The sequence below is a fragment of the Streptopelia decaocto genome (assembly GCF_964273445.1).
Source record: "Streptopelia decaocto genome assembly, chromosome: 1".
Lineage (NCBI taxonomy): Eukaryota > Metazoa > Chordata > Aves > Columbiformes > Columbidae > Streptopelia > Streptopelia decaocto.
In genome coordinates, this window is record NC_138663.1 from 41360316 (window position 1) to 41386200 (window position 25885).

The 25885-nt window shown below is 51.9% G+C and overlaps 4 protein-coding genes across 6 annotated transcripts in view; 3 read left to right on the forward strand and 1 right to left on the reverse strand.

Annotated features, from left to right (window-relative positions):
• The window catches only part of LOC309444172 (alpha-N-acetylgalactosaminidase-like), a 43335-nt gene extending 24743 nt beyond the window's left edge, over positions 1-18592 (reverse strand). For 2 of the 3 annotated variants that reach the window (XM_082061786.1, XM_082061787.1), the window contains exons 1-6: positions 18364-18592; positions 17581-17755; positions 17287-17464; positions 16929-17023; positions 16128-16289; positions 15463-15660 (exon numbers count right to left, since the gene is read on the reverse strand). In XM_082061786.1, the coding sequence (XP_081917912.1) occupies positions 15463-15660; positions 16128-16289; positions 16929-17023; positions 17287-17464; positions 17581-17755; positions 18364-18527 (972 nt within the window). In that variant the 5' untranslated portion in view covers positions 18528-18592. Of the gene's footprint in view, positions 1-13901; positions 14843-15112; positions 15257-15462; positions 15661-16127; positions 16290-16928; positions 17024-17286; positions 17465-17580; positions 17756-18363 lie in introns of those variants that run through there. The other variant, XM_082061785.1, reaches the window with a different exon arrangement.
• LOC309444274 (cytochrome P450 2D14-like) lies at positions 797-8908 on the forward strand. The gene is made up of 9 exons (XM_082061952.1): positions 797-1128; positions 2050-2221; positions 2955-3107; positions 3751-3911; positions 4038-4211; positions 5720-5861; positions 6446-6633; positions 7579-7720; positions 7834-8908. The coding sequence occupies exons 1-9, from the start codon at positions 916-918 to the stop codon at positions 8010-8012; spliced, it is 1524 nt and encodes a 507-aa protein (XP_081918078.1). The 5' UTR covers positions 797-915; the 3' UTR covers positions 8013-8908.
• On the forward strand, positions 9748-13566 carry LOC309444190 (NADH dehydrogenase [ubiquinone] 1 alpha subcomplex subunit 6-like). The gene is made up of 3 exons (XM_082061822.1): positions 9748-9924; positions 10511-10626; positions 11472-13566. Exons 1-3 carry the CDS (start codon positions 9798-9800, stop codon positions 11601-11603), a joined length of 375 nt encoding a protein of 124 aa, XP_081917948.1. The 5' UTR covers positions 9748-9797; the 3' UTR covers positions 11604-13566.
• A 66-nt stretch (positions 18593-18658) lies between the features above and the next one.
• On the forward strand, positions 18659-25700 carry PHETA2 (PH domain containing endocytic trafficking adaptor 2). The gene is made up of 3 exons (XM_082076348.1): positions 18659-19286; positions 20324-20421; positions 20924-25700. Exons 1-3 carry the CDS (start codon positions 19156-19158, stop codon positions 21727-21729), a joined length of 1035 nt encoding a protein of 344 aa, XP_081932474.1. The 5' UTR covers positions 18659-19155; the 3' UTR covers positions 21730-25700.
• The last annotated feature ends 185 nt before the right edge of the window (positions 25701-25885 follow it).

Consider the following 25885-nt stretch of genomic DNA (forward strand, 5'->3'; position numbering starts at 1 on the left):
CTTTATTGATCTCCGATGGCAGAGATGCCAGGAGCACAGAGCTGTGCTGCTTTAGGAAACACTTTTACTGTCTCCATAATCGTGTTTGCAATACTGCTGCCCCAAAGGCTGGAAATTTGAAGCTCCTTGCGATACATGTGCTTTCTCCCTTCCAGCTGAGCTGTGTTCTACAAAAATCAAGGTCATTGTGCTGACTGACATTTGGAGCTGGATAAAGATTGTTATTCCCAGAAACATGTATGATTTTTAAAGTCTCAGGTCACCCTTTTAGGCTAATTTCTGTGACAAATGCTTTCAGTACAGGAAAGCTTGGCCTAACCTGAGCTTTCTCAAGGGCCAATGGAACAAATCCTCAGCCCTGCAAACAGAAACCTGGATGATCTGCGTTTAGGAGCTGCTTCTCCCTTGCCTTCTCTGTACAAACAAGAAGGCAACACGGATTCAAACCAACTCTGTCCAAGTCGCCCCACAAGAATGCAGCAAGTCTGAATTGCTTGTTGTGAACTGCGATCCCACCTCGGCTGTGGGAGAGGGCACCCAGAGGTCTGGTCCTCACCCAGCCCTGTCCCACCGAGGCCACCACTGCAGAACCTGCCACTGCAGCAGGGACACAGAGGCCTCTGAGCTCTGGCCCCGCAGGAGGAGGAGAAAGAGGAGGGATGACCCCCATCACCACAGCCCAAGGCTGAGCAGAGCAGGGCAGAGCAGAGGAGGAGCTTTGGGTTTGATCAAAGGTCAGTAACTGCAGGGGAGGAGGAGCAGGAACAGAGAAAAAGAGCATGGGGCAGAGGAGAAAGCAAGGAGAAGAGGGCAGCTGCCTGGGGAGGGAAGTGGGAGAGGAGGAGAGAAGGGCAAAAGGAGGCAGAGACAGTCTTGGGTCCAAAGAGAAAGACCAAGGAGGAGACAGGCTAGGAAATGGCATTGCTCCTTTGGCTGGGGTCCCAGCTGCCATCCTACTTGAGCAACGTCTCTATACTGGCAGTTTTTCTTATGGTCTTTACTTTACTTCTGGACTTCACGAAGCGCAGGAAGAAGTGGAGCCGTTACCCGCCGGGCCCAACGTCGCTGCCGTTCATTGGGACCATGCTGTCTGTTGACTTCCAAAACCCCCACCTCTCCTTCAACAAGGTGAGTGCTGGCCCCCGCAGATAAACCACGCGGGTTTTGTGCTTCCATTTGCAAATTCTAAGGGCCTTTTCTATAGGAAGGCACTGTTCAGCTGTCAGTCCAAAATCTGCCCAATGCAGAAACTAAATATAGCGTTTCTATGATTTGCTTACATGCTCCCGAGCCCTTTGTTCAGTGCTACTGACCGGCAGGGGAGTTTTGACCTGCCTGCCCGGCAGTCTGTGTTCAGTCAAGGTCTTGTCTGCCCAGAGGAGGCTCCATGGGAGGCTCCCAGGGTGAGCGTTTGGCTGACAGGCTCCCCTGTGCACCCATCCTGCTGGCAGCGTTTGTCTTACAGATCACAATAGACGCAGGGCGTGTGCCAGTTACCTGTCTTGCTAGATGTGTAATGCTCCTTTTAGGGAGAAACCTCTTCCAACCTGTTTCTGGGAACCGGGCTCTGGGTAGATCTTTAGAGACAAATGCGTATTAAAAAAAAATTACATATCATCTTATCATCAGTACTTCCTTCTAACAGAAGCAGACTGACTCAAAACTTGACTAGTCTTTCAGATCAAAATAAATACAAGTATTAGGAAATAATTTGTTGTTGAGCATGCAGCCTTTGAAAATCCCCAGAGAGGTTCTTGACCTTGTGTTGTCAGACAAAATCCAAAATACTTGCACAGTGCTCATGGCCACAGTTTGGCCAGGATAGGCACTTTCTAAGTCTTTCCACTCACAGAGCACTGATATCTCCTTCAGCTGCTTTTTAGCCCCACTCTGAGCTGCTGCACTGCAAAGGCGAAAGAGCAGCTGAAGGTCTCCTAATCAAAGCACCTCAAAAATCACTAAAAAACAAGGGCACTAAGGAAGGATATGGTGATATTTTTCATGTTACACTCAACTCATTTTCAGGGATGTACTTTTTTATCTTGGCAGCTTCAAAAGAAGTTTGGAAATGTTTTCAATCTCCAGAACTGCTGGACCAACGTGGTGGTACTGAACGGGTATAAAGCAGTGAAGGAAGCCCTGGTCCACAGATCGGAGGACTTTGCTGACCGGCCAGATGTGCCCATATACGAACACATGGGCTATGGAAGTAAATCTGAAGGCAAGTCCCTTGGAAATGGACATTCCCTGCTCACACTAGCACAGGGGAGACTGGGCAGATGGAAGATTTTAGGAGTATGATGCAACCTTCTCATGGCCTTCCAGTCAACCTCCTTGTATATCTTGTCACCCTTTGGTGGTGACAAAGTCAGATTTTATGAAAAGGAGGCTCCCTTTAGTGGTTGTTAGAAACTGTTACAGGTCCAGGTGCTAGCACACAGCTCTTCACCAGCGTTAGGACACGGAGTGGTACAACTTTCCTGCCAGCACTGGAGCTGGTAGCTCCCAGCGCCCAGTGATTAGTGCTTATGCTCACACACTATGTGCATGTCGTTGTCATCACAGACAAAAATGGTAACTTCTTTCCAAGACAGAATCCAGCCCACAACCTCTCATCTTCAGCTCCTGTGCGGTGGCACGAGCTGCTGCCCGGTTCACACAAGCTAAGGGCACAACACGGAATGGTTGGGGGGAGCGATTCCTTTATCCTTAGCAGCACTTGTTGCTCTCCCTGAATCCCCCCTCTACCTTCACCAGCCATGCACATGCATTAGAAGGTGCAGTAATCCGTTTGTAGAACTGCTGTATGAACAAGCTGTACAAGATCAGACTCTTTCATCTACCCACACAGACCTGTACCTCCAAACTCACATTTGATATTCTCTAGTGATTCTCCAGTTGCTTGACATACGGGGTCAGAGCTCCTGACATTTCTTGCTCATCTGTAATTCCAGGAATTGTAATGGCGAGATACGGACACGTCTGGAAGGAACTGAGGAGATTCACACTCTCTACCTTGAGGAACTTTGGGATGGGAAAGAAATCCTTGGAGGAGCGAGTGAAGGAGGAAGCGGGATTTCTGTGCTCTGCAATCAATTCTGAAGAAGGTTTGTCACATCCAGAGGGATGGGAAAATCAGAGAAAAAGGCAATAGAGTGATGCAGAGAGAAGTAATACTGCAGCCACTCTCGTTTGCACTCAGTGCTCTCTTCCTAAGCCAATGCAGTTTTCTAGTCTATATGCATTAGTGACCTGGCTCTACTTTGAAGCCACTTTACACAGTGGGGCTACTGTAACATTAATCCATTTGAAACAGGAAACAAAAAGGAAATAAACAGAAATACAGAGGTAAAATATAATTATTCCCAGAGCTGGATTACTATCACCTTGATGAAGTCTTGGGAAACATATTGATATTATCACATGCCATAAAAGTGCAGCTGAGAGTTTTCACAGCACGTTGCCTGTCATCTAGACACAAAGCAAAATGTTATCTGTCAAGTTACAGAACAACCCTGCAACTCAGCTTTTCTTGGGAGTTTTCTCCTTTAAACAAGGACAGACCAAGTAGTGGGAGGAGATGAGAAGATCTTCACTCTCTAGAATGATGCATTTGTACTTTGAGTGGTTTGTGGGCTTTTTCTCTTAAAGGCACCAAGGAGGCATCTGTGTGTTCTCGTTGCTGACAGCTGGGGTCCAAAAGCTCAGTGTTGCTTTGCTCCATTGCTTGGTCTCCATCTCCATTTTTAGGTCGGCCTTTCGATTTACATTTTCTTGTAAATAATGCAGTCTGCAATGTGATCTGCACCACCATCTATGGAAAGCGTTTCGACTACGATGATGAGATATTCAAGAAGCTGTTATATTTGTTTGAAAAATCCCTGAAGGAAGAAACTGGATTCCTGACTCAGGTAAACCAAAAGCATAATACGTTCTGTAAGTAGCTGCCCTCTGTTGCTTGAGAGCATTGTGATTTCATTATTTTTCTTTTTGCATCACGTAATATCTTCTCTGTCTCTCTGGTTCTGACATCCCAGCTTCTTAACGTGGTGCCCATTTTGTTGCACATCCCTGGACTGATACAGAAAGTCTTTCGAGGGCAAAAGGAGTTCATGGACTTCACAGACACGCTCGTACATAAGCACATGGAGACCTGGAACCCTGCTTACACCCGAGATTTCACCGATGCGTTTTTAAAGGAAATGAAGAAGGTAGGGTGACACCAGCAGAACCTCAGCGTCCACGGGCAATTCCTTGGCCTGATTAAGCTTGTTGATAGAAGCTTACTTCCTCATAAAGCTGTATAAAACCTCTTAATTCTTCCCTACTTTTTCATTCCATATTGTATCTTGAGAAGGAGGCTGTGAACTTCTTAATGCTGTAACCTCCTTTATTGTCTGAAGAGACCATATTATCTGCTGATGTCCTTGTTCTCCTTTTCTATCTTCGTGTTCCCCTCAGAGTCTAACAACTTGCTTCTTTCCAGCCTGTGTCATTTTGAAGGCATTTAAAAGGCAATAATTGAGAATTCACTAATATTTCTAAGTTTGCACCAGGGGACAAGTCAACACACAAGATTCTGTGTATGTCACTGCCTTAGTGACTGATGATTCAAAAGCGGTCACAAAACTACAGAAACAGACCGGCTTTTTGGTATTGTTGTCCAGTCCACAGCCTGCCTTTAAACCGAGTTGTGACTTGGAAAGTTGGCATTTCCTTCAGGATGTGTCTCTTAGAGTTGCTTGCCAACAACTAGTTCCCTATAGATCAGACAAAGGCCTAAATCTGAACCTCACTGAATTTAAAAGGCATCTTTGATTCAGTCACACACGAAGTCAGTATAAAATCAAAGCTATGTGCGTCAGCCAATCCATCCACCGTATGTTTCTGCACATGGATTCACTAAATTTCAAGTGCCAGATGTCCAATAGTAGCAAATTCTGCCTGCAAATTGCTTCCGCCATCTGAGTCCTCAGGCTGGGCTGCTGTGCTGCACAACGAGCCCTGCTGTGCTGCATAACCCACCCTGCTGTGCCGCAGGCACCGGGCACCTCCAGTCCTTACATGAGCCCCACAGCTCCAGGGACAGAGCAATGTCATCTGTGTTGCTCTGCACTGAGCAGCACTATTTGGGGGTGGATGTGAGCCCGACCAACTCACTTCTCTCTTCTGTTCACTGAAGTCCCCTGCTAAATCCCTCTACTGGGTTAACTTTGGTCAGGTCAGCCCCACAGCTCCCTTGACAGACATCTTTTATTGGGATACCAGTTGAGTCTTAAATGCCTTATTAATTGCTATCCATATTACAACAGCATCAAAATATACAGAATAACTTAAAAGAAGCTAGTTCCCTAGGAAAGAAAAGTATAAAGAGGATTACAAAAGACAAGCAGATGAACTCATGCAGAGCGCTTGTCAAAGCTCAGGGGCCTGCTGTCTGCTGGAGTGGAGAGCACAAGGCGTTCACTTCTGTCCTGAAGGTGGGTGTAGCGTTCATCCCTCAGGATACAGGAGGTGACTGATGACCTTCAAGTACAGGAGATAACAGGGTTTCCAAGGTACATCAGTCATACGCAGACCTGTGTTCTGCTCTGCTCTCCCAATGAACTTCTTGGTCAGCAAAAACAGATCTGGTGCTTCTCAGAACTTCCCTGGCACAATCATCTTCTTTCCCAGCAAGTGCCCCAGCTCCAGTCACCTCCTTGTTTGCTCTCTGCAGGGCAAGGCTGCTGAAGAGAGCGGTTTCAGCTACAACAACCTTCGTCTGGTGACCGCAGACTTGTTTGGAGCTGGGACTGAGACCACCTCCACCACCCTCCGGTGGGGATTTCTGTACATGATTCTCCACCCAGAAATACAGAGTAAGTGAGAGGACAGAGGTGGGGTGTGTCACCTTCAACCCTCATTCTTCTGTGAGGAGATTGAACATCTGCTCTCTGTGGTTTGGGTTTGTGGCAATGAGGAACAGCTTTGGCAATTGTTGGTCTGGCAGAAGCCAGGAGAAACACTTACATGGCAGGGACCGATGGCAGGGGGGAAGCCCTGGCAAAAACACTGGAGTTGGAAGGGCAAGTTTGCTCTTGATTTCATTTTGAAGGCTACTTGGGGGCTTTCAGTGGCCAGAGTACCCTCTTTCTAGCATTTGGAATAGATGCTAATCTGTTTTAATTCTCCAGTGCTGCATGGCCAGATACCCTTTCAGCTGCATAGAGGATGGGTAAGGTAGCACGTTGAGTGACATTAAAGGCATAAAGAATAGTTATACAGATGGCTCCCAGCAACTGAAAACAAATGCATTCCTCTCTAGTTTGTATTCCTTTCTTTAATTGCTTGTACTGCTCTCACCCAGTGTCTACAATCTCACGCTGCCAACCTTTCTACAGCTTGTACCAGCCCCTTCTGTTTATCTGAGGGTGCTCTAATTCCTTCGCTGTGCTGCTTTCAGGTAAGGTCCAAGCAGAGATTGACAAGGTGATTGGCAGAGAGAGATCACCCACCATGGAGGACCAAGTGAGCATGCCCTACACCAACGCTGTGATCCATGAAGTGCAACGCTGTGGGGATGTCATTCCCATTGGACTACCTCACAGGACGTACCGGGACACTGAGTTGCAAGGCTTCTTCATTCCCAAGGTGACCGTGGCCAGACAGACAATTCCACATCCTCTCCCTGTGCAGATGCCAGGCCTGGGCTGTGGGTGACCCCAGGCAACTCTGCAGTGTTGCACTCCCAGCCCCAAGTCAGAATCACTGGCGAGCACTGAAGCAGAACATTTTGAAGTGCTGAGGCCACGCAGACGGTCACATTTGTGCTCTAGGTTTGTGCGGGTTGTGTGGGAACCCAGCTGCAGTGGCAGGTCAGTGCAAAGGTTCACTTTCCTCTCAATGGGCTGTGACACCCACTGCCCTGCCTGTATTGGAAGGAGAAAGTCACAGAGCCTAAAGGGCTTTCTGGAGGCACACAACACCACCTTACTGGCTTTCCTGAGATGCCAGTAGTTAAAACTCTAATCTCTGACGCCATTCAGATGCCACTGGCATTCACTCCACTGTCACTGTGACAGCGGCTGCCCTGGCAGCACTGGTAGCAATGCAAGACTGTTTTGGTTTTTTTTAGCTTTGTGACATCTCCTCTAGCTTAGAACATTGACATGTGAAACAGGAGAGCTTTGCGATCTCCCCTGCCCCTTATGAAAGCTGGGTTTTGAAGCCTTGTCAGTCAGCTTTTTCCCTCCAGCTATGAAACAAGTCCAGGAGGATCTGAGCAGCAGAGGCTGTTTCCACTGTGTCGCCGTGAAACTGGCATTTGCACGGAATGTCCTTTGTAAGGATACGAATTGCAAGGGTTGAGATGCCTCAGAGCACAGGGCCGGCACCATCTGCCATTGGAAAGTGCCCTGCTTTACCTCTAGTTTAAATAAGGCACACAAGAGGAGGTGGGTGTCTTATTCTGCAGCACCAAACAATGGTTGCTGTTAGATGGGAGACCTGGAGTAGAGAGGGACCAGCACTGGTCCATTGTGCCAAGATAATGCTGCTGTTCTCACACAAGTTGTTTCCTCTTGTGGAGGAGCGCAGGGGACGACGATCATCACCAACTTGTCTTCCGTGCTGAAGGATGAGACAGTCTGGGAGAAGCCAAATGAGTTTTACCCCGAACACTTCCTGGATACGAATGGGAAGTTTGTGAAACCAGAGGCCTTCCTGCCCTTCTCAGCAGGTAAATCTGAGGGGAGGATCCAGCTACAAGTCAGGGCCACAGTAGAGGGGTGATCTGCTCCTTCCACAGTGATTCCAGTGGTTTAACATCCTTTTTCACTCCCTCTCTTGCAGGTCGCCGTGTCTGCCTGGGGGAGCAGCTGGCCAGGATGGAGCTCTTTATTTTCTTTACCACTCTCCTGCAGAAATTCACCTTTGTTTTCCCTGAGGACCAGCCCAGGCCACGGGAGGATGGTCACTTTGCCTTCATGAACTCCCCGCACCCGTACCTGGTGCGAGCAATCCCAAGATAAGTGCACATCGCTCTCCCTCCACTTAGAGACCACCACCAACGCAAACTCTTGTCAGAAATGTTGCAGGATCATCCCAGGTTCCACTCAAGATCTCTCAAGTCTGCACAGATGTTCCCAGCTCTGTAAAGTAAGGATCTGGCCCAACAGATATAGTTTAGCTTCATTCCAGTCCTGGATCTTGAATCAGACAGCCACAGCAAGTTACAAATCAGGATCAGCTTTCCAGTCCATATATGTCTCATGGGCCAGCTCTGCTTTACTTTGGGCTCTCATTGGTCGCAGCAGCAGTTCACTGAGCACACAGCTACTGAGAGAATTGTTAGTCCTGAATGACTTTACTGAAATGCAAGAGTATCCTGGGTAAAATACAACCCTGGGGTCATTTGTGAAATACAGAAGACAACATATTTCAAAAGAAATCCTGGTGTTTAGGTTTACCACCTTCCCAAATTAGGTCCTGAAAACTGCTTTTTTCTTTTTTGGCATTACATAAAGTCAGCTCTTGGGCAGGCTCGGAGCTCACAAAGGGATGGAGTTACACTGTTTGAAACAGCACAGCTGTAGATTTTGGAGCTACCTTTCTCTTTCTTCCTTCAATATTCCTGACAGATTGTTTTGCAAGGTGTTAGAATACATAGATATTTAGATTAGTAGTAACTACCATTTAACCACATAGCTGAAAAGACCATAGCATAAAGGATCTTCTATGCATAATCACAGTTCAAGAAATCAACATTCACATCTATCTTTCCAATACCAGTTTTGGAAGCTATGAAAGCTATTGAATTATGCAAATACTTAATACCATTGTTAAAATTTTTACTTCAGTGGGAGCTGCACATTTATGCTTTTCATCTATAAAACCATCCAAAAGAATAAAAGTGATCTGAAAAGTCTTCTTTGCCACCCTCTCCTCCTTGTGGTTCTCTCAGACCTCCCTCACATACTCGACAATTCTCTCCTTGCAGCCAACACCCCATTCGCTTCTTTCAAGGTCTTTTTAGTGTTACTTTTGTGCTTGGATCAATGATGAGAACAGACTTGGTTTCATAGTTTCCAGCAGAGAGAGTTGTTTCTGCAAAGCAGCTGTTGGTGAAACAAACTTTAAGCGGAACTGATTTCAGCAATCATGTATTTGGATAAAAGGCGTGGGTGTACCTAGAATAGGGACTGTCTTTCTAGCATGCAAGAATGCATTGAAAAGAAGCCAACCTGCATGTGCAAACATGAACTGGTGTGGCACTTCGCAGGCAAAAGGGAACAAACACATCGTTGCAAAACACAAATGTAGCCCTGATAATGGGCAAGGGGAAAGCAACTACAGCCAGAAATGGCTGTAAAAGCCAAACAGCTCGTGCCAGGCAGGCGGGCAGGAAGGGGCTACCGTGAGAATGAGGCCCTTGCTGAGAAGCTCCCGCTGCCTCCTGCTCCCCGTCGCCTCGGGGCCTGCGCAGGGACCGGGCCGCTCCTCAGGGGCCCGCGGCAGCCGCTGCGCCTCTCGCTGCGGGAGGGGCACTGCCGGCCCAACGGCCCCGGGAGGCGGGGCACATCGCAGCCCCGCCCACCCGCTCGGTTCCTCCCAGAGCAGCCAGCGGGGATTGGCGTTCTTCTCGGCCAATCATATGGGAGGCCGCAAGCCGCCGCTATTTTCCACGCCCCAAAGGCTGGAGTGGCGGCGCCGCCAGCCAATAGAAGGTCGCCGTTCGGGTGTGCGGTCCTGCCGGCGGCGGGGAAGGGGCGGGACGCGGCGCTCGGAGCAGTCGCCGCAGCGGCGGCTGCAGCAAGATGGCGGTGGCGGGGAAAGGCGCGGTGTCCGCGTTGGTGAAGCCGATCTTCAGCCGGGACCTGGGCGAAGCGAAGCGGCGCGTGAGGGAGCTGTACCGGGCCTGGTACCGCGAGGTGCCCAACGCCGGTGAGGGCGCGGAGCCGGTCGCGCATGCGCGGGCGGGAGCGCGAGCTCAAGGTCGTGCCGGCCCCCCCGCAGCCGTTGGGCTCTGGAAGCGCTCGGTCGCTCCCGGCTGTGAGGGCTCGTCCCTCGCCCCTCGCCGGGCAGCCCCGGCCCTTGCCCCGCTGCCTGTGGGCCCGCTGGACACGGCTGCTCGGGGCTTGTGGGCTCCCGGTGCGGCGCAGGCCCGGCCGGGCTGGCGCAGCCGGGTGTGCCTGGCCCTGCCCGCCCCGGCGGCGCCCCCAGGACGGCGAGGCCGGTCGCGTCGCGCCTGGCTTGGCACTTGGTTTCCCTAACGGAGCAGAAGAGAAATGAGCTTTGATTTCCCAGAATAGGGGTACGGTGGCTTTGTTATCTGTCTCCTTAAAGTTGCTCTGGGACTGATACCGTGGCCGCGTTGTTTATTAGCTTTCAATTAATTGTATTAGTGAAGCCGGCAGGCGCTGCAGGAACAAGTGACCGTGTAGTGTTTTGTAGGGTTGAGCTGCACGTTGTCAGTGGGAAAGAGGAAAAGCAATATAGATGACCCCTGTGACTGTTGTGTTTCTTCCAGTACACCTGTACCAGCTGGACATCACGGTGAAGCAGGGGCGTAACAAGGTGCGGGAGATGTTCATGAAGAATGCCCACGTTAGAGATCCACGGGTGATAGACATGCTGGTTATTAAGGTACAAGCCAGTTATTCCTGTTTTGTTGAAGCTGCACAGGATGGCAAGCAAAACAGTAGCTTAAATACTATGTTATGGTTGGTTGGTTTTTTTTGGAAACAGTGGCAGTCAAAGATAGGGCAGAAAGATGGTGCTAGCTAGGGTACCATTAAACTTACTTTTCAGCTCCTTCGATTGGGATGTGGTTTTCTTCACCTATTCCAAACCATATGTTAGAGTGGCAGTACTTGGTGGGAGGCTGGCTTTAGGGGGCAGGACATCTTGAGTCTGTAATACTTGTGGTTCTGTCTGGTGCACAGCAATAACCAGCATACCAAGAGTTGGTCAAGGCTTCAAAGCGGGTCTGAACAACAATAACCTCTGCAGTTGTAATGCATTAGAAGGTTTCCAACCAAGGATGGCCATGCTCACCTGTTGTATTTCTTGCATTTCAAGGCAGTTGGTCTGTCTTTACATGATTAAACAAATCTGGAAACAGAATCGTAGGTAATAAATAGGGTAGGTGGTGGTTCCAGGGAGTCTCATTCTGCCCTGTGCTGCCATCCTCCAAAACCAGAACAATAATTCATAGACTGGAGTCATGAAGAAGTTATGTTCAAATCTCTGTGGTAGTGATACTGGTGCAAAGCACTTAGCAGCAATTTTACTTAAAGGCACAGGGCAGATACAGTATATGTATTTGTGTCACAGTATAGGTGATGCAGGTAGTCTTCAGGAGTACAGAATTGTCGATGCAGCTATCCTAAGGGTGTTTCTAAGTGCATTCAAATAACTTTTGTAGTACTGTATAGTTAGAATCAGGCTCTAACTGAGAGCTAGTCTAAAAATCTTCTATCTGTGTGCAGGGAAAAATGGATCTTCAAGAAACGATTCAGGTGTGGAAGCAGAGGACTCACATCATGAGGTATTTCCATGAGACTGAAACCCCACGGCCTAAAGACTTTCTGTCCAAATTCTATGCAGGCCACGATCCCTGAGAGATTGACTCTGTCTTCCTGCCTTGTGTTACAAATAAAGGTCTGTACAGCAGGAAAGAACCTACACAGAAAGATTGTATAGCATATTAGGAGCCTAATGACTAAATCCAAATCCAGAGTGTGCGCAAGTCATTATGACCTGCATGAAGATCTGCGACTTGCTAGTTTTTGCCAGCGTGTGTTTGGTGGGAGTTTGTCCCATGCCTTGCTCTGGAGTCTCTGCTGAATAACCACAACACAACCTGGCTGTGGAGCTCTCTGTGGGGCCGGCGGCCGTGTGTGCGTGCGTGTTTGCGTTTGCTCTCTGGAAGACATGGCCTTGAGAAAAGCCACTGTAGCAGCAAAAATGTTCTTAGTGCTTGAGGCCCGTCTGCATTCATGCAGTGTTTTACAATTTTGTGCAACGACTTTGTTGACCTTGTGGTTTTTATTTGGACACTATTCTCTGTTTACTTCCTCGCAGAGAATGGCATAAAATCCAATAACCCAATAAGGCCCTTTGTGCAATAAAAAGATCAGCAGAGTCCATTTCTCTGCTGCAAAGTGAAATTACCTGGAAAAATGGCATTTTGTACTGTTGTCTAGAATAGGCAGGCTCTGTAAGAGCTTCTGTTGCCTAGCAGATGTCCTACTATCACCTCCTTAATTGAAGCAAGAATTACTAGCTCGCTTTCAAGAAGGGTAAGGAGAACCTCTTTAATCAGATAAAACACATTTTCAGCAGGTAACTCTGTGCTGGAGCTCCCCCATGTGTGATCAGCACTGAATGCCTGTAGTGCTCTCAAGCTGCTTTTTATCCTGACCTAAATATTGGGGCCTTCTTCCCCATATGAAGGCTGTAAAGGAGCACCCCTCAGGGGTACATATGTCTGTTTACCTAGGAACTTTGGGTCTGGGGTGCTTTTTAGGACAGGGCTGAAGAAGAAACACAGGAAGGGCCAGGAGAGACTGTGGACTAAAGCAGTGACAGGAGTTTGGCAGTTTAGAAGACAGGAGCAGGGACATGTTTGACCCGCAAGAGCCGATAAACTGGAGCAACCACTTCTTGAGTGGCCTTAGAGAAGAAGGGGGCAACTGAGATACTGAGTGACTCGCGAACCTGCCAGCTCTGGGGTCCCTCAGGTGGCAGGTTCCCTTTGCGCTCAGTATCAGAGCTGGAGTGTCAGAGCAAACATCAAAAGCAGTGACAAGCAATAAAGGAGTAAATGCGTCTGCTTGAAACAAACACCGTGCTAACCTTTCAAAGTGCTTGACAAAACAGCTGGTCGAATGTGACTGAAGCTAGCCTATAAGTGCCCTAGCTGGAGGGAAGACCTTTAAAGTCTATTATGCAAGGATTTAATTGCAATAGTAAAACTTCTACAAAAAGAATTGCTGAAGTTTATACACAGTTAAGAAAGTAAATGTATTAGGGCTCGTACAAAAGGAAGTTCTGAACTACCAAGGAAATAGTAAGTACCTGGAGCCAGAGCGTGCAGATATTTTCACTGTTCACAGATTTCATGCTATAAAATGCATCCGCACGTTAGTTTGCCACTTATATTCACCATTTACAAAACCTACTCAAAACTTTTAGCTCTGCAATGATAATACTGTGTTTAACCCTCAGTGAGGTGAACTTAATGATACAGTCTCCATCAGACACACCTGCACAGTGCTGGGTAGTAAATCAACATTATTTCAACTGTGGTGCCATTTCCAATATGACTCCACTGCTTCCTCCAGGATTCCTGTCATATGCTGTGGACTAGTACTGAATTACAGAAAGGACTTGTAAGAGGAAATAAATAGGAAAGAGCATCCTTACTGGCACAGACGTACAGAGGTAGGAAGGTTAAGACAGAATTGCTACATCACAGGCACATAATCTATAAAAACACACGACCAAAGTCACACATCTCAATCTCTTGATTGTTTAATTAAGTGTTTTCCCATATTGCTAATAAAAGGAATTCCAAGCAGTCTTCAATGAGGTGAGCGTGTGTGTGTGCAAGGATGCAGGGCCTTATCAAGCACTTCTTAACCCTGATCTACAGATTTCTGTCATACAGACACGTGCAGGACACTCACTGGCAAAGGGGACACAGATCCCCCTGTCCCCTTTAGGAAGGACAAAACAGAGGTGACGGCTGTTGGAACCATTGCTTTGTCAATGGTTTTTCTCCCTTCTGTTCTTCCATTACAGTTCTGCAAATAGAATAATAAGCCATTACTCTTCAGATACACTGTACAGCACTCTAGTCTGTGCCTCCCCACCTGAGGGAGGGTTTTACAAAAAAGGAGTTTCTAACAGGGCCCTGCGACCTTTACAACCTTTTAATTCTCTGGTTTTAGCTGTGCTGGAAAAATGCAGGAAAATCTCTTTATCAAACAGAATACATTACATAACAAGAAATGACAGATTTACAACAAGTTCTTTAAAACAACAACTTTTTTCTGAAAAGAATCAAATACACCCAAACTCAAAACTTTATGTGGGGCAAGCCAAATGGAATAACATAAAATGGGGGGAAGTGTAGATTAGATAAAGGAAAAGCAGAAATAATTCATCTTTATCTGACGAGTCTGAATGGTCCAGCTACTTCAGAAATCAGTGTTGTTAACACCCACCAGACAGTTTGTTCTGGTGGGTTCTGGAATTGTCTCACCTGCTTCACTTCTATATCAGAATTTCACACTAAAGCATCCAAGGCCTTTCTACAGGCATAGTTCAAACAGTCCCTGCAGCAGCTGGTGGTACTCAGTTCAAAGCAGTGAAGTGTTCAGGTGTCAGAGCTGACAAACTCCAATGGCAGCTGGACTCTGCTTGTATGGAACTTCCACAGGAGGATCTCAAAGGGCTTTGCAATCACCAAGCAATCATGCTCTGCACAGTCTTAGGAGCCAAGTAACGAGAATTCTTGCCTTTACGCAGACCAAGCAGTAATCATCAAGCTGGTACCCAAGGAATGAGCTGGGCACGCCAGCGAAAGGTACTTGTGCAGTGAAGAGCCACGTGCCCCAGCATCTCACAGCTCCCCCCTGCACTGACCCACACCCCTGTCCGCTGAGCCTTGTCACAGGAGGAATGGCTGGAAACCCTCACCGCGGGTTTGCCGTCTGCCAACGTGACAGGGCTGCGCTGGGAGCACCGTGGGATACAGATACCACATCACCACCCCCGAGGGGTCGATAACGACCGAGAAGCTGTCTCCCGTCTTTAAGCCGCTGATGGTCTTCCCGCTGTACACATCTTGCACCTGGAAGAGAGAGATGGGGGCTACCAGGATTTCCACAGATCTTCCATCTTGAGGTCCAGCCGTGGTCACCGAGGTGGCATGGCAGGACAGGGCACAGGAGTGGCCAACAGGAGGGAGACCCAATGGGTGGCTGCCCCTTTGTCCTGAAGGCAGGGAGTGGGAGTCCTTCCCCCCAGAAAATGCAACAAGGTGTCAACAAGGGAAGCTGTAAAAAGGGGCATCCAGGTTCCACAGGGCTGCCCCACCATGCAGCGTGCCAGTGGGGCTCACCTCATACATGGTGTCCTCGGGGAAGTGGAGCTTGGCCAGGCTGGTATTGTAGACAAAGGGCATATCCGTCCTCCGGCTGAAGAAGACGAGGGTGCTGGCGCCCTGGGACAGCGGGCGCAGGAACACCTCGATGTGCGATTTCTCCTAGAGGTGGGAATGGGTGGGTGAGGCAGAGCTGCCGGGACCAGCGCTGGCCCATAGCTTCTGACTTTGCCCTGTGGGGCTGCTACACCAGCAGGTCCCCAGTTCCCACAGCTCCTGCTCCTGTTCCTCTGCATCACCTTCCTCCTTTTTGTAACCCCCGTGCTGCTTCTGTGTGCTCTCCCAAACACATCCGCCTGCCCTCTAACCTTGACAATCCTGCGCCCCTGGATTCCCCGGGGGTCCTGGTTGATCTGTATCATCAGGCGGTTCTGCAAGATCTCTTTGGCACTTGGGGAGATGGTGCGGAGATCTGTGGACATGAGTAGCGGAGCTGCCATCACCGTCCACAAGGCCATTTGGGAGCGCGACTGCTCATAGCTAAGGCCAAAGTTTCCAATGATGAGCTGGATGGGAGATGGGGAAAAGATGGGAGAGGTAAAAGAGGGTTAGAAACTTGTCTGTTCACCACCCTTGGTGGTGCTGCAGCCTGCTGGGGGAGCACACATGGAAAACCTCTTATGCACTTCTGTTTCTTGGGCAGCTAGGACATCCCACCCCTGACAGGTGCTAAGCCATCAGCACACATTCAAACACACTTGGTAATACCCTTTGCGTCACCACTGTCCCCCATCTGGTTGTGCAGGGAAGGACAAGAACACTTGGATAACAGAACATGTATACTCAAGCGATAAAGGGTTCATTGCAACCACAGGCTTTTCCCACAGCTTAGCTAAAGGCAAAATGCGCTTTGTCTCTTTGCACCAACAAGGCTCCTACTCCTGGCACTCTTCCTTCACCCTGCACCTAGAAGGGGATCCCTGGAGACCCTCTATCCCTGGCCAGTGTCAGTGCACACACCACCCGGCCGCACCATGTCTGGGTCATTCCAGTGGCCGGGGCCAGCCGCCGGCTGCAGCACATCCTGGTTTGCAGAGAACCAGTCCAGGATGGAAAGCACGCTGTCCCAGGAGTCCTGGATGTCATCATAGTTACGCCACAGGTTGCAGACCTCTGCCAGGACAGTGTAGTTCACCTGGAGAGGAGTACAGGGTCAGGCAGGAAGGAGAAAGGACGGGGTCTGCAAGCTGGGGGAGAGGGGGCAGACAGGCTTGTTGCAAGGTGCAGCACCCAGAAGATGTTTGGTGTTTGCAAAGCACAGGGATCTGGAGAAGAAGGACAGAGTCATATCCCAATATGACTGAACACATCCCAGTATGATAGGATGTCTGGCAAAACGGCCACAGAAGTCATGGTGAAGTGTGGTCAACTGCAAGAATGAAGGCAGCTCAGGATTTACTCAGAAGGTGAAAGAGGAAATAAATAAATGCACTCAATTCTCAATAAACATTACAAGAAGGAACATCCTGTTTCAAGTACTTAAACCAGACAGGACCTGGTTCTGAACAACAGACTGTCAGGACTGAACCCACACCAGCTTAGAAGGCACACCCCAGGGCCTTCTTCCCCCAAATTGCCAGCACCCAGCCACGTTGGGAACCTTAAGTGTCCCCAGACACCTGGCAGGCAGGTGTCCCCTCTAGGGACCTACAGCCCATCCTACCAGGGGTGGAGCAGTAAGTGGGGTGGAGCACCCAGCTCCTGCAGCTCCAAGAAGAGCTGCCCCAGGGCACCGGGGATACAGGTAACAACCACTAGAAAGTACAATCCTCACCTTGGGTGGGAGTCCACCCTGATATGCCGGCCAGCTGCAGGAGTACACAATGGGGCGACCTGTGCTGTTCAGGGCTCTTGCCATTTCTGGGTAGCCTTAGGGATAGAAGATGACCAATGGTGAAGGAGATGGCTGGCAGCAGTCCACATCCCAGCCTGCCCGGCCAGGGGTCCCCAGGCCAGCCTGGCCTCCTGCCTTATACCAGCTCTAGGGCACCCAAACTCCCTCCTCTTTGCCCAAGAGCTGCAACAGGAAATGTGAGGGGAGAACCACAGCCTGCCAAACATTTCTGCAGACACCAAGCTGCCCTGACCAAAGCAGCCAGGGGAGAAAAACCAGCCAGCCAGGAAGCCTTTACCTTTTGCCTGCTCTTCTCCAGACGAGTAGCATCCATCCAGCTTCAACATGTCCACACCCCACTCCGCAAAGGTCTGGGCATCCTGTTCCACAAGGTCCAGTGTGGTGCCTGGGTAGCCCCCACAGGTGAGGGTGCCCAGGTCGCCGTAAATGCCCAGCTTCAGGCCTCGGGCATGGACCTGCGAGGAGAGGAGAGCTGCAAGGATGGTGACGAGAGCTCCTCTGTCTCCTCCCAGCCCTCCTGCCATGGTGGCACGGGGACACAGAGAACCTCACCACCCCAGCGGGAACTCACATAGTCAGCCAGAGCCTTAATCCCCCTGGGAAACCTCTCGGGGTCAGCAACCAGCCGTCCCGCTGCATCCCGCTTCTTGGCTGACCAGCAGTCGTCAATGTTGATGTACTCATAGCCCAGTTCCCTCCAGCCGTCCTCTGCCAGGCGGTCTGCCATCTCGAAGAAGAGCGTCTCACTGCAGGTCAGGGGGACCAGAATGCGACAGTCTGACCCCCTGTGACCTCCAAGCCCTACTAGCTGAAGTAGCCAGCAGGACTCTGGGGCTAACTGGGGGCTCTGGAGGGTTGGCCACCACAGGGCTGGCCTGGGCCGTACAGGGGGTTCTCCAGGGCTCTCCTTTAAACCCCATCCATGTGCTGCTTGTTGACCTCAGTGAAGGGAATCGCTTCCCCAACACTCCGCAAAGCGCGACCACATCCTTCCACATCAGGGGCTTTCCAGCTCCAGCACGGAGGCACCTGAGCCACCCACCTCCCACACACCCATGCTCCCCGAGATCCCACTGCTGCAGGGCTCGTCCCGGGGACAACAGACAGTGCCACAGCTGTCCCGGGCCCGATGTCTGACCCGATCTGCTCATCCACCCTCCCCTGCCCTCGCAGACCTCGGACACCAGCCCGGCCTTTCCGAGCCGGCTCCCTCGAGCAGGGGCACACAGGACAAGGCCTCCTTGCAGGGACAGGGGGATGCCGAGACCCGGGGGACTGGGGCAGACGCCGCGCCGAGCTCCTCCCCAGCAGGGAGCCCCGAGTGGGCACCCCCCGCCGCTCCCGCCCCGCTGACCTGATGCAGTTGCGCGGGTCCTCCCGGCAGTCCACGTTGCAACGGAACCGCTCCCAGGCCAGCCAGCCCATGGGGGGGGTGAGCGCCAGCCCGTTCTCCAGGGCCACGGAGGGCAGCGCCAGAGTCAAAGCCAAGACCAGTCCGCTCAGCACCGCCGACCCCATGCTGCCTGCCGCCGCCGGGACACAGAGCGCCCGTCCCTTGCTCGGCCCCCCTCACATGATACCGCCCTCGTCACCTGACCGCCCGCCCCGCCTCCCGCCCTGCCCGGCATGGCATTGAGTTGCAGCCAGCCCCGCTGCGCCTCGCAGCCACCGTCCCCGCCGGGATCGCACCCCCTTGCTGCTGCACCGTGCCGGTGCTGCGTCCCGCAGCTGTGGCACCCCATTGATATCGGCCACCTGTGCCTCTGCACCCCGTTAGTAACAGACCCATTGAACCCACAGCAATTACACTCATTGCTGCTGCACCCCAAAGCTGTTGCACCTCACAGTCAGCATTGCACCCTGCCGATAACGCACCCCACTGCTGCTGCACCCCATTGCCATTGCACCCCACTGCTGCTACATCCCATTATTGGCGCCCTATCACTGCCGCACCCCATGGCTGCTGCACCCCAATAGTTGCACTGAGCGGGAAGGGGGACACTTTAGGTCTCCCCGAGGTGGGACCCCGGGGGTACCCGAAGGGGTGTCGGGCGGAGCGGAGAGGTGCGGCAGAACGCAGCTCCAGGCAGGCTGCGCCACCCCGCCGGCCGCCCCCCGCCCTCTGCCGCCGCCAGCGGGGCGGTGCATGCCTGCGCGGCGGGACGGCCCCGGCGGCCGCAGGAGCCATCCCCTCCCCCGCCGGGCCGCGGCCGGCCCCCGGGCCGCCCCGCACCGCCCCGCCGCGCCGGCAGCGCCGCCGAACAGGAAGGGCCCGAGGTGAGCCGGGACGGGACGGGGGTCGTGGTCCCGCCGCCGGAGTGGGGCGCTGGGCGAGCCGGGGGACGGTGGGGCCGCGGTGGCGGCGGGAGGCAGCGGGCGGCGGAATCGGGCCGGAGCCGCGGGGGTCCGCAGGGACACGGGAAACACACACGCGCACACAAAGACACACTGCCCAGTTGCACACGCATGCACACGCACACAAAGACCGAGAGCCCAGTATTGCACAGGCACACACAGGGACACACACACCCCTCTGCACCGCCCCTCCCCCCCACCTCCATGCCACTCGGTCAGATCACGGGACCCCCCACCCCCTCACATCAGGGCTGGCGTGGGCCACCCCAGCCTGAGTGTGCACGGCTGGAGATTCCTCAGGGTGCCGCGCCAAGGGCAAAGCACCCCCAGGGAATGGCGTTTCCTTACTCCTGATGGGATTTTTGTCCGTTTTCCAACTGGGGTACATGCCCCTTGCCCTTAGCCCTCCCCCACAAGCCCTGATGGGGGCGAAGGGCTCCAGGAGGGTTGCTGGAGTGGGGAGCTTTCCCCAGCCGGATCTGGCTGGGGAGTGGCAGCTGTGGTTTGTTTTCTGCATGTTCCTGTATCCAGAATTTTAGCGGTTGGACATCCATTTGCAGTTGTAGAAGGTCAAAGGCTGCGCTTGCCGTATCTTTCTGTGGGACCTGCCAGTTTGCCAAATTGCCTGCTGCAGGGCCTCCGCAGATGGTGCAGTGATAGGCTTCTACAAAAGCTCCTTGTTTTTTAATAAAACAAAAACAAACCCACAGGAGGCAAAAATAAACCTGCAGGAGCGCTGTCCTGAGCTGGGATGGCGCTTGGGCTTTGAAGCCAACGCAAGTTCCCCTGGTTTTGCCACCCCAGTCTTTCAGAGCTGCTTGCCTGTGGTGCCTGGCCCTGGCCACTTCTGTGTGCTGAGGGTCTCAGCTTTCTGGGGTGGGAGCAATGCAGCTCTTTACTCTTTTAGTCCCAGCTGTTCTGGTTTCTGACTCCTTCTCTGCCACCTTTCGTCCAATCAGGGATGGAGCTCAGCACAGTGAAGCTTTGGAGGCCCTCGGCAAGCAAGCAGCCCACCCAAGGAAGACGGCACAGGATTGCGGTCTGACCCACACAGTCGGTACGGCACCTCACACCGTGCTGCCAGTGACCCTGACGGGGCTGGGGTGCTGCTGCTGGGAGGGCTGATGCAGCCAGGTGGTCCTGCGTGGAGATGGGAAGTGAGAAGAGGGTGCTTAAATGGAGGTCCCAGAGGCCTTGGGGCTGAAAATGCCCTCCTTGTCCTGCCCTATAATAGAGGAGAGAGCAGGCACAGATGCAAATTTCTTTGGTGTGCCCCATAAAAACACAGCAAAGTAGGTCACTCGTGCAATAAGAAATGAAGCAGCAGTGTTGTTGTCCCTGGAGAAGGCAGGTGTCTCGGTGGTGGGGCTCTGGTGGTGACCTTTCTGCTGCAGCGAGGAGCCAGCCCAGGGGTATTGGCTGGGTTGACGCTGTCCTGCAGCGCTGGCTGCTGGAGTTGGGGCTGATTTTCCCTGCAGGATCAGGCCTCTCCTGGTGGGGCAGGTGAGACGTTCCTCACCCTGAGCTGACTTCTTCCCCCTCTCTTCCTCTGCTCCTAGGTGGGGCCATGAAGCTGAACGAGCGGAGCGTGGCCCACTACGCCACCTGCGACTCACCCACTGACCATGCTGGCTTCCTCCGCAAGCGTGTGGAGCGGCACCACCACCATACCCACCACCACCACGCCACCTCCTACCAGCGCCGCTGGTTCGTCCTCAAGGGCAACCTCCTCTTCTACTTCGAGGAGCGGGAGAGCCGGGAGCCCATGGGGCTGGTGGTGCTGGAGGGCTGCACCGTGGAGCTGTGTGAGGCTGCTGAGGAGTTCGCCTTTGCCATCCGCTTTGACGACGCTGGTGCCAGGGCTTACGTGCTGGTGGCTGATGGGCAGGCTGCCATGGAGGCCTGGGTGAAGGCAATCTCACGGGCCAGCTTCGACTACATGCGTCTGGTGGTGAGGGAGCTGGAGAAGCAGCTGGAGGAGGCCTGCAAGAGCTTGGCCGCTTGCCGCAACTCACCACGGAGGTCCTCCTCCTCTGGCAGGAAGAGGCACCTCTCCAACCCCGCCTTGCAGCCCCTCCAGGAGAAGCCCGCCATCCTGGAGAACGGTTACTCCACGTGGGGCAGTGGCAGCGGTGTCCCTGGGGGGACCACCTGCCCCGACCGTGATGGGGGGCATGTGAAGCCCCCGCCCCTGCCTCCGCGCCGGCGCTCGGCTGCTGGCAGCACCGCGGTGTCCCCAGCCATGCCAGAGAGCCCAGTGTCACCAGACACAGCCTGCTTCTCCAAGCTGCACAGCTGGTATGGGCAGGAGATCATGGTGCTGAGACGGGAGTGGCAGGAGAGGCAGAAGAGGGGACACCCATGACTGGGTCACAAGCCACTGGCCAGCTGATGCCCAGCAGCCTTTCATGCAGGAAGAGTGAAGCAAGGGATGCTGCTTGCTCCCTGCCCTGGTTGGTGGCTGAGTGTGTGGTGCATGTGTGCTTCATGGGGCGTGTGGGATGGACCTGGGTCTTCCCCAAGCCTCATATTTTATGTCCATGAGGCTTTAGTACCAGGGGAGCCGCCTTTGAACTTTCCTCCACTGGCGATATGAGGTGTGGAGGGGGCCCAAATCGGGACATACGCAATGAACCTCACCCAGCGGGCTTGGCCTGTGTCTGTCCTGGCGTGGTGGATGCTCTGGGAGCTTCATTGCCTGCCCTTCCTTCTCCACTTTGTTTTGGTTTTGTTTCTCAGCGTGGAAGTTTGCACAGGTCAGCATTTACTATTGTCTGTGGTCTTGCACCGAAGTCCTACTGCCTTTGCTCTTTCGACACAGATAAGGCTGGGCTCTTACGAAATGCCACCAATGGGCCACTGGCCTTGGCTGGTGTCTCTCACCTTGTGCCTCCCTTGCCACAGGACGCTTGTGAGCCACCCTGGCTGTGGCTGGCCCAGCAGCCAGGGCAATGAGGACTGGGCTCTTGCATTGTCTTTTTTTTTTACTTTCATCTGCACTAACCCTCCTCCCTGCTAAATCCCTCAGGGTGTGGATTTCAGGGGTTTGCATCTGTCTCTTTGGGCACCTGAGCTGAGCAGTGAGGAGACACTGAACCTGCTCTGAAGCAACAGCGAGGAGCAGGAGCGCTCCAGGGCTGATCTGGACTATGTCAAGCAGTAGCCAAGCCTGTTAATGTCTCCACTCAAGCCTTCTCTGTTCCAAAACAGAGATGCTAGAGCCTCTTTGCCTTGCCAGGGGTGAATTTCTCAACCTCTGTGCAGACTGTAGCTCCTGCAAAGTGCCATGTAGGGCTCAGCCGGCTCGTTGGGCAGCTTGCCCAAGATGGCATCTAGAGTCGTGCTCTTGCAGAGCCTCTCTCACTGTTGTGGCTCTACCCAGCTCCTGGCAGAGCTGTGCCCTTGGAGGAGAAGCTATGGAAAAGCAGGGAGGAGGAGGGGGCTGGCCCCAAAGTGGAAGCGTGGGACTGAGTTACAGGTAGCACTGACTGCGTGTCAGCAATGTCTGGGCTTGCCCCTCCAGCGTCAAACCCATATCGCTGCTGTCTGCTGGTGCTTCCCTCTGATTTCGTGTCGGCATCACTTGGGCTCTGTAGCACATCACATCCTCCCGGTGGGCGAGGAGGGCTGCGAGGAGGTACGCCTGTCGCCTCACCACAGAACTGGACTTGTCCTTCACCTGTAGGTCAGAAACCTTGGCCACAAGGCAGACGGTACAAGCAGGGGGGTGCTGAGTTCAGGGGCTGCAGCACCTTGGAGGTGGGGTTCATAAATCTTCTCCCTTATCCTCGTGAAGCAGTCTTGTGCTTCCTATCTGACTGTTAAACCTGTTTTTATTGTCCTGTTGTATTAAGGAGCCTTGCTTGGAAAGCAAGAGGCTATTCCAGGTCATGACTGGTAGAACCTATTTGCCTTTCTGGAGTTAAACACGCTCATCTTAATATTTCGCAATAGCCAGTAGAGATTGCCAATGCAGAAATCAAATGACTTCCATTAACTTTTGGTGCCTTTGAAAACATAACTCTGGTAGTTTTGGATTATGAGCTTCCAGCCTCCTGCCTAATTATGGCTCAGTGGTATATTAGAGGAAATCAGATCTCAGATCAGATATTACAAATGTGACTTCGGGCACTGGGAGTGTAACCTTCACATACAAGTGATGCAATCCAGTTCTTTCTGGTTTGCGTCTGTATTTCTTCGCAGTAGGGATGTTCAGGTTCAGGAGGATTATTTTTGTTCTGCTTTTTAAGTGAAAACAGTTTGGAAAGACCAGTAGCAGGTGGCCACGGGCCAGTGCCCAGGCTCTGCCAGCAGCCCTGCTGGCTGGACTTAGGGGCCAGCTCTGCCTCCTTCCCTGCTGCTCAGATTGTTCAGTGCTGCAGCATTCTTGGCTGGGAACCTGTCCCTGTCCCCATGGCAGGGCAGCAGCGTCAGAGGATGGCACTACCTGGTATCTCCTCACTCTGAGCGTGGGTATTTTGGGGCCAGGGTCAGATTTGGCAAGCATTTTTCTCTTTTTTTGTCATTGTCTACACAGAGAGAAGATTATTCCTGATGTCTCACACTTACATAAGGCAGCTTGACTGTAAAGATTTAACTTCCAAACTAAATCAAAATGTCATGGCAGTTCCTACATGAGACCCAAGAATCACAAGTGACTTGAAAGAGAAAATAAATTAACAAAGCCAGTTCTGTCAGAACTGGAACAGTATTATTCATTTGAGGGCAGTTTCACTTTTAAGAAGCTTAGTTTGCTTTAATAAGCTGGGATTGTGCTAGTAACACTACTAAAGAGCTTATATTTAATGCTTTAATCTGTCCCATTCAAATGGCACAATTTCCACGCTACCTGTCTTTGCATTAGTACATATCTCAACTAAATCCTGCAAATGAGGCGCTGCGCTCTGCTTTCTGTCTGATCACATTTGGAGTAATTCTGTGTTTTATTCTGCAGCACTGAGAAGAAAATGACTGAATCCTAAGCAGTATTTGTGCTCGGCCCAGCCATCCGTGCCTGGGCCTTTAGTAGGTCTTCAAAGCGCTGCGCGACTTCGGATGCACTTGGTCAGGGTTCCCTCACCATCCCGCCCACATAGTAGGGGTGGCCCTTTTGTGAGTAAAAAGAGCCATAACTGGAGCCATGCCCAAATTTGCATGGGAGTACGGGGTGTTTTAATGACCACTGCTGCTTGCTTCATTAGGCAGGAAGTGCCTGGGTGCTCCACCACCAAAACAGAGGCCATCAAACCAGCTAAGCTGTGGATCAGTGGTGCTGGCAGTGCCTTTGAAGCAGCCCGCAGGCAGAAGGTTGGGATTTCAGCTTCCTGAGGTTGCCCACGCAGCGTCCTCTCCTGTCTGCAGGCAGGGATTGGTACAGGAAAAGCGGAGTTTTTGTTGTCCCCTACAGCAAAATGAGACTGACTGCCACACGCTGTTTTTTCTCCCATCATTCAGGTTTGGACTGTTTCACCTCCCACCTTCGCTTTTCCTTCTTATTTTTTAAAAATAGAAAATGAGTGGGCAGCACAAAACAGGTTCCCTAAGAATTCACTAAAGCCAAATGGCTACTTTTCTTGAAGTACTTAAATCCCTTTCTAAGAGCTTTATTTGGCACAACAATGCCAAAGCAATGAGAGAAAAATGCTAGAATCTGAATGCTTGAGTGTAAAAGAAATTGAAGACTAAAAGGAGGGAGATTCTGACATGGGCTTTGTAAACTGCGCGAAAAAAAGAATTCCAATCCTGCTAAAATAGTTGATGAAATCCTTCTGTTTTTCTGAGGCTGGGATTTCAGATTCAGGCCCATAATGTAATGTGTTATTGCTGCACATTTAACTTCTTATAAAACTGTGGTGATAGCTGCCACTGAATCCAGGTCCTAGTAGTCAGAGTAACCTCAGGATTTTACCCACTTGGTGAACATCCACCACCAAGATCAGACATTTTGCATTGTAAGAGCTACTGCATTAATAGTTGGGGGGTGGGTGACCTCCCCGTCTTACCCCTCTGAGCTGCCTTTGCAGAGACATTTAAATAACTCCTACAGAAACACACAGGGGACGGGTGCAGTTCCCGTGTCGGTGGCACCTTCTGCGGCACCGAGCGTGCTGCATGATCTGCACAATTACCAGACGACACTACGAGCCACCTGCAGAAACATTCCTGCCTTTTGAAGTGCTTATGTTTTGGGTAGATGACCTGTTCTTATTTTAAGGGGTGGTTTTGCATGCGCCTTTTGTTTTACACGCGGAACTTGTGTTATGCATTTAAAAGACATTGTTACCGTTTGTATTTCATGCCGTGAAGCCCAATAAACCGCTGTGATTTGTAACCGTGTGCGCTGCCCACGGAGCTGCGAACGCCTGGCGCCCGCGGGGGTCTGCAGGCCCCGCCGGCTCCCGCCCTGCCCGTTCCCAGGGTCACCGTGCCCGGTCTTCCCCTGGCGGGCGGCGGTGAAGGGCTGCGCGGTGCCTCTCCCGGTAGCATGGGAACCCCGTTGCGGGGGGGGCGCGCCACGCGGC

Coding starts and splice junctions, on each gene's coding strand:
- PHETA2 (XM_082076348.1), top strand. CDS start 19,156: ATGCCTGCGCGGCGGGACGGCCCCGGCGGCCGCAGGAGCCATCCCCTC. Junction 19,287..20,323: donor CCGAACAGGAAGGGCCCGAG/GTGAGCCGGGAC, acceptor TCGTCCAATCAG/GGATGGAGCTCAGCACAGTG. Junction 20,422..20,923: donor CGGTCTGACCCACACAGTCG/GTACGGCACCTC, acceptor CTCTGCTCCTAG/GTGGGGCCATGAAGCTGAAC.
- LOC309444274 (XM_082061952.1), top strand. CDS start 916: ATGGCATTGCTCCTTTGGCTGGGGTCCCAGCTGCCATCCTACTTGAGC. Junction 1,129..2,049: donor CCCACCTCTCCTTCAACAAG/GTGAGTGCTGGC, acceptor TTATCTTGGCAG/CTTCAAAAGAAGTTTGGAAA. Junction 3,912..4,037: donor AAACTGGATTCCTGACTCAG/GTAAACCAAAAG, acceptor CTGACATCCCAG/CTTCTTAACGTGGTGCCCAT.
- LOC309444190 (XM_082061822.1), top strand. CDS start 9,798: ATGGCGGTGGCGGGGAAAGGCGCGGTGTCCGCGTTGGTGAAGCCGATC. Junction 9,925..10,510: donor CCGCGAGGTGCCCAACGCCG/GTGAGGGCGCGG, acceptor TGTTTCTTCCAG/TACACCTGTACCAGCTGGAC. Junction 10,627..11,471: donor TAGACATGCTGGTTATTAAG/GTACAAGCCAGT, acceptor ATCTGTGTGCAG/GGAAAAATGGATCTTCAAGA.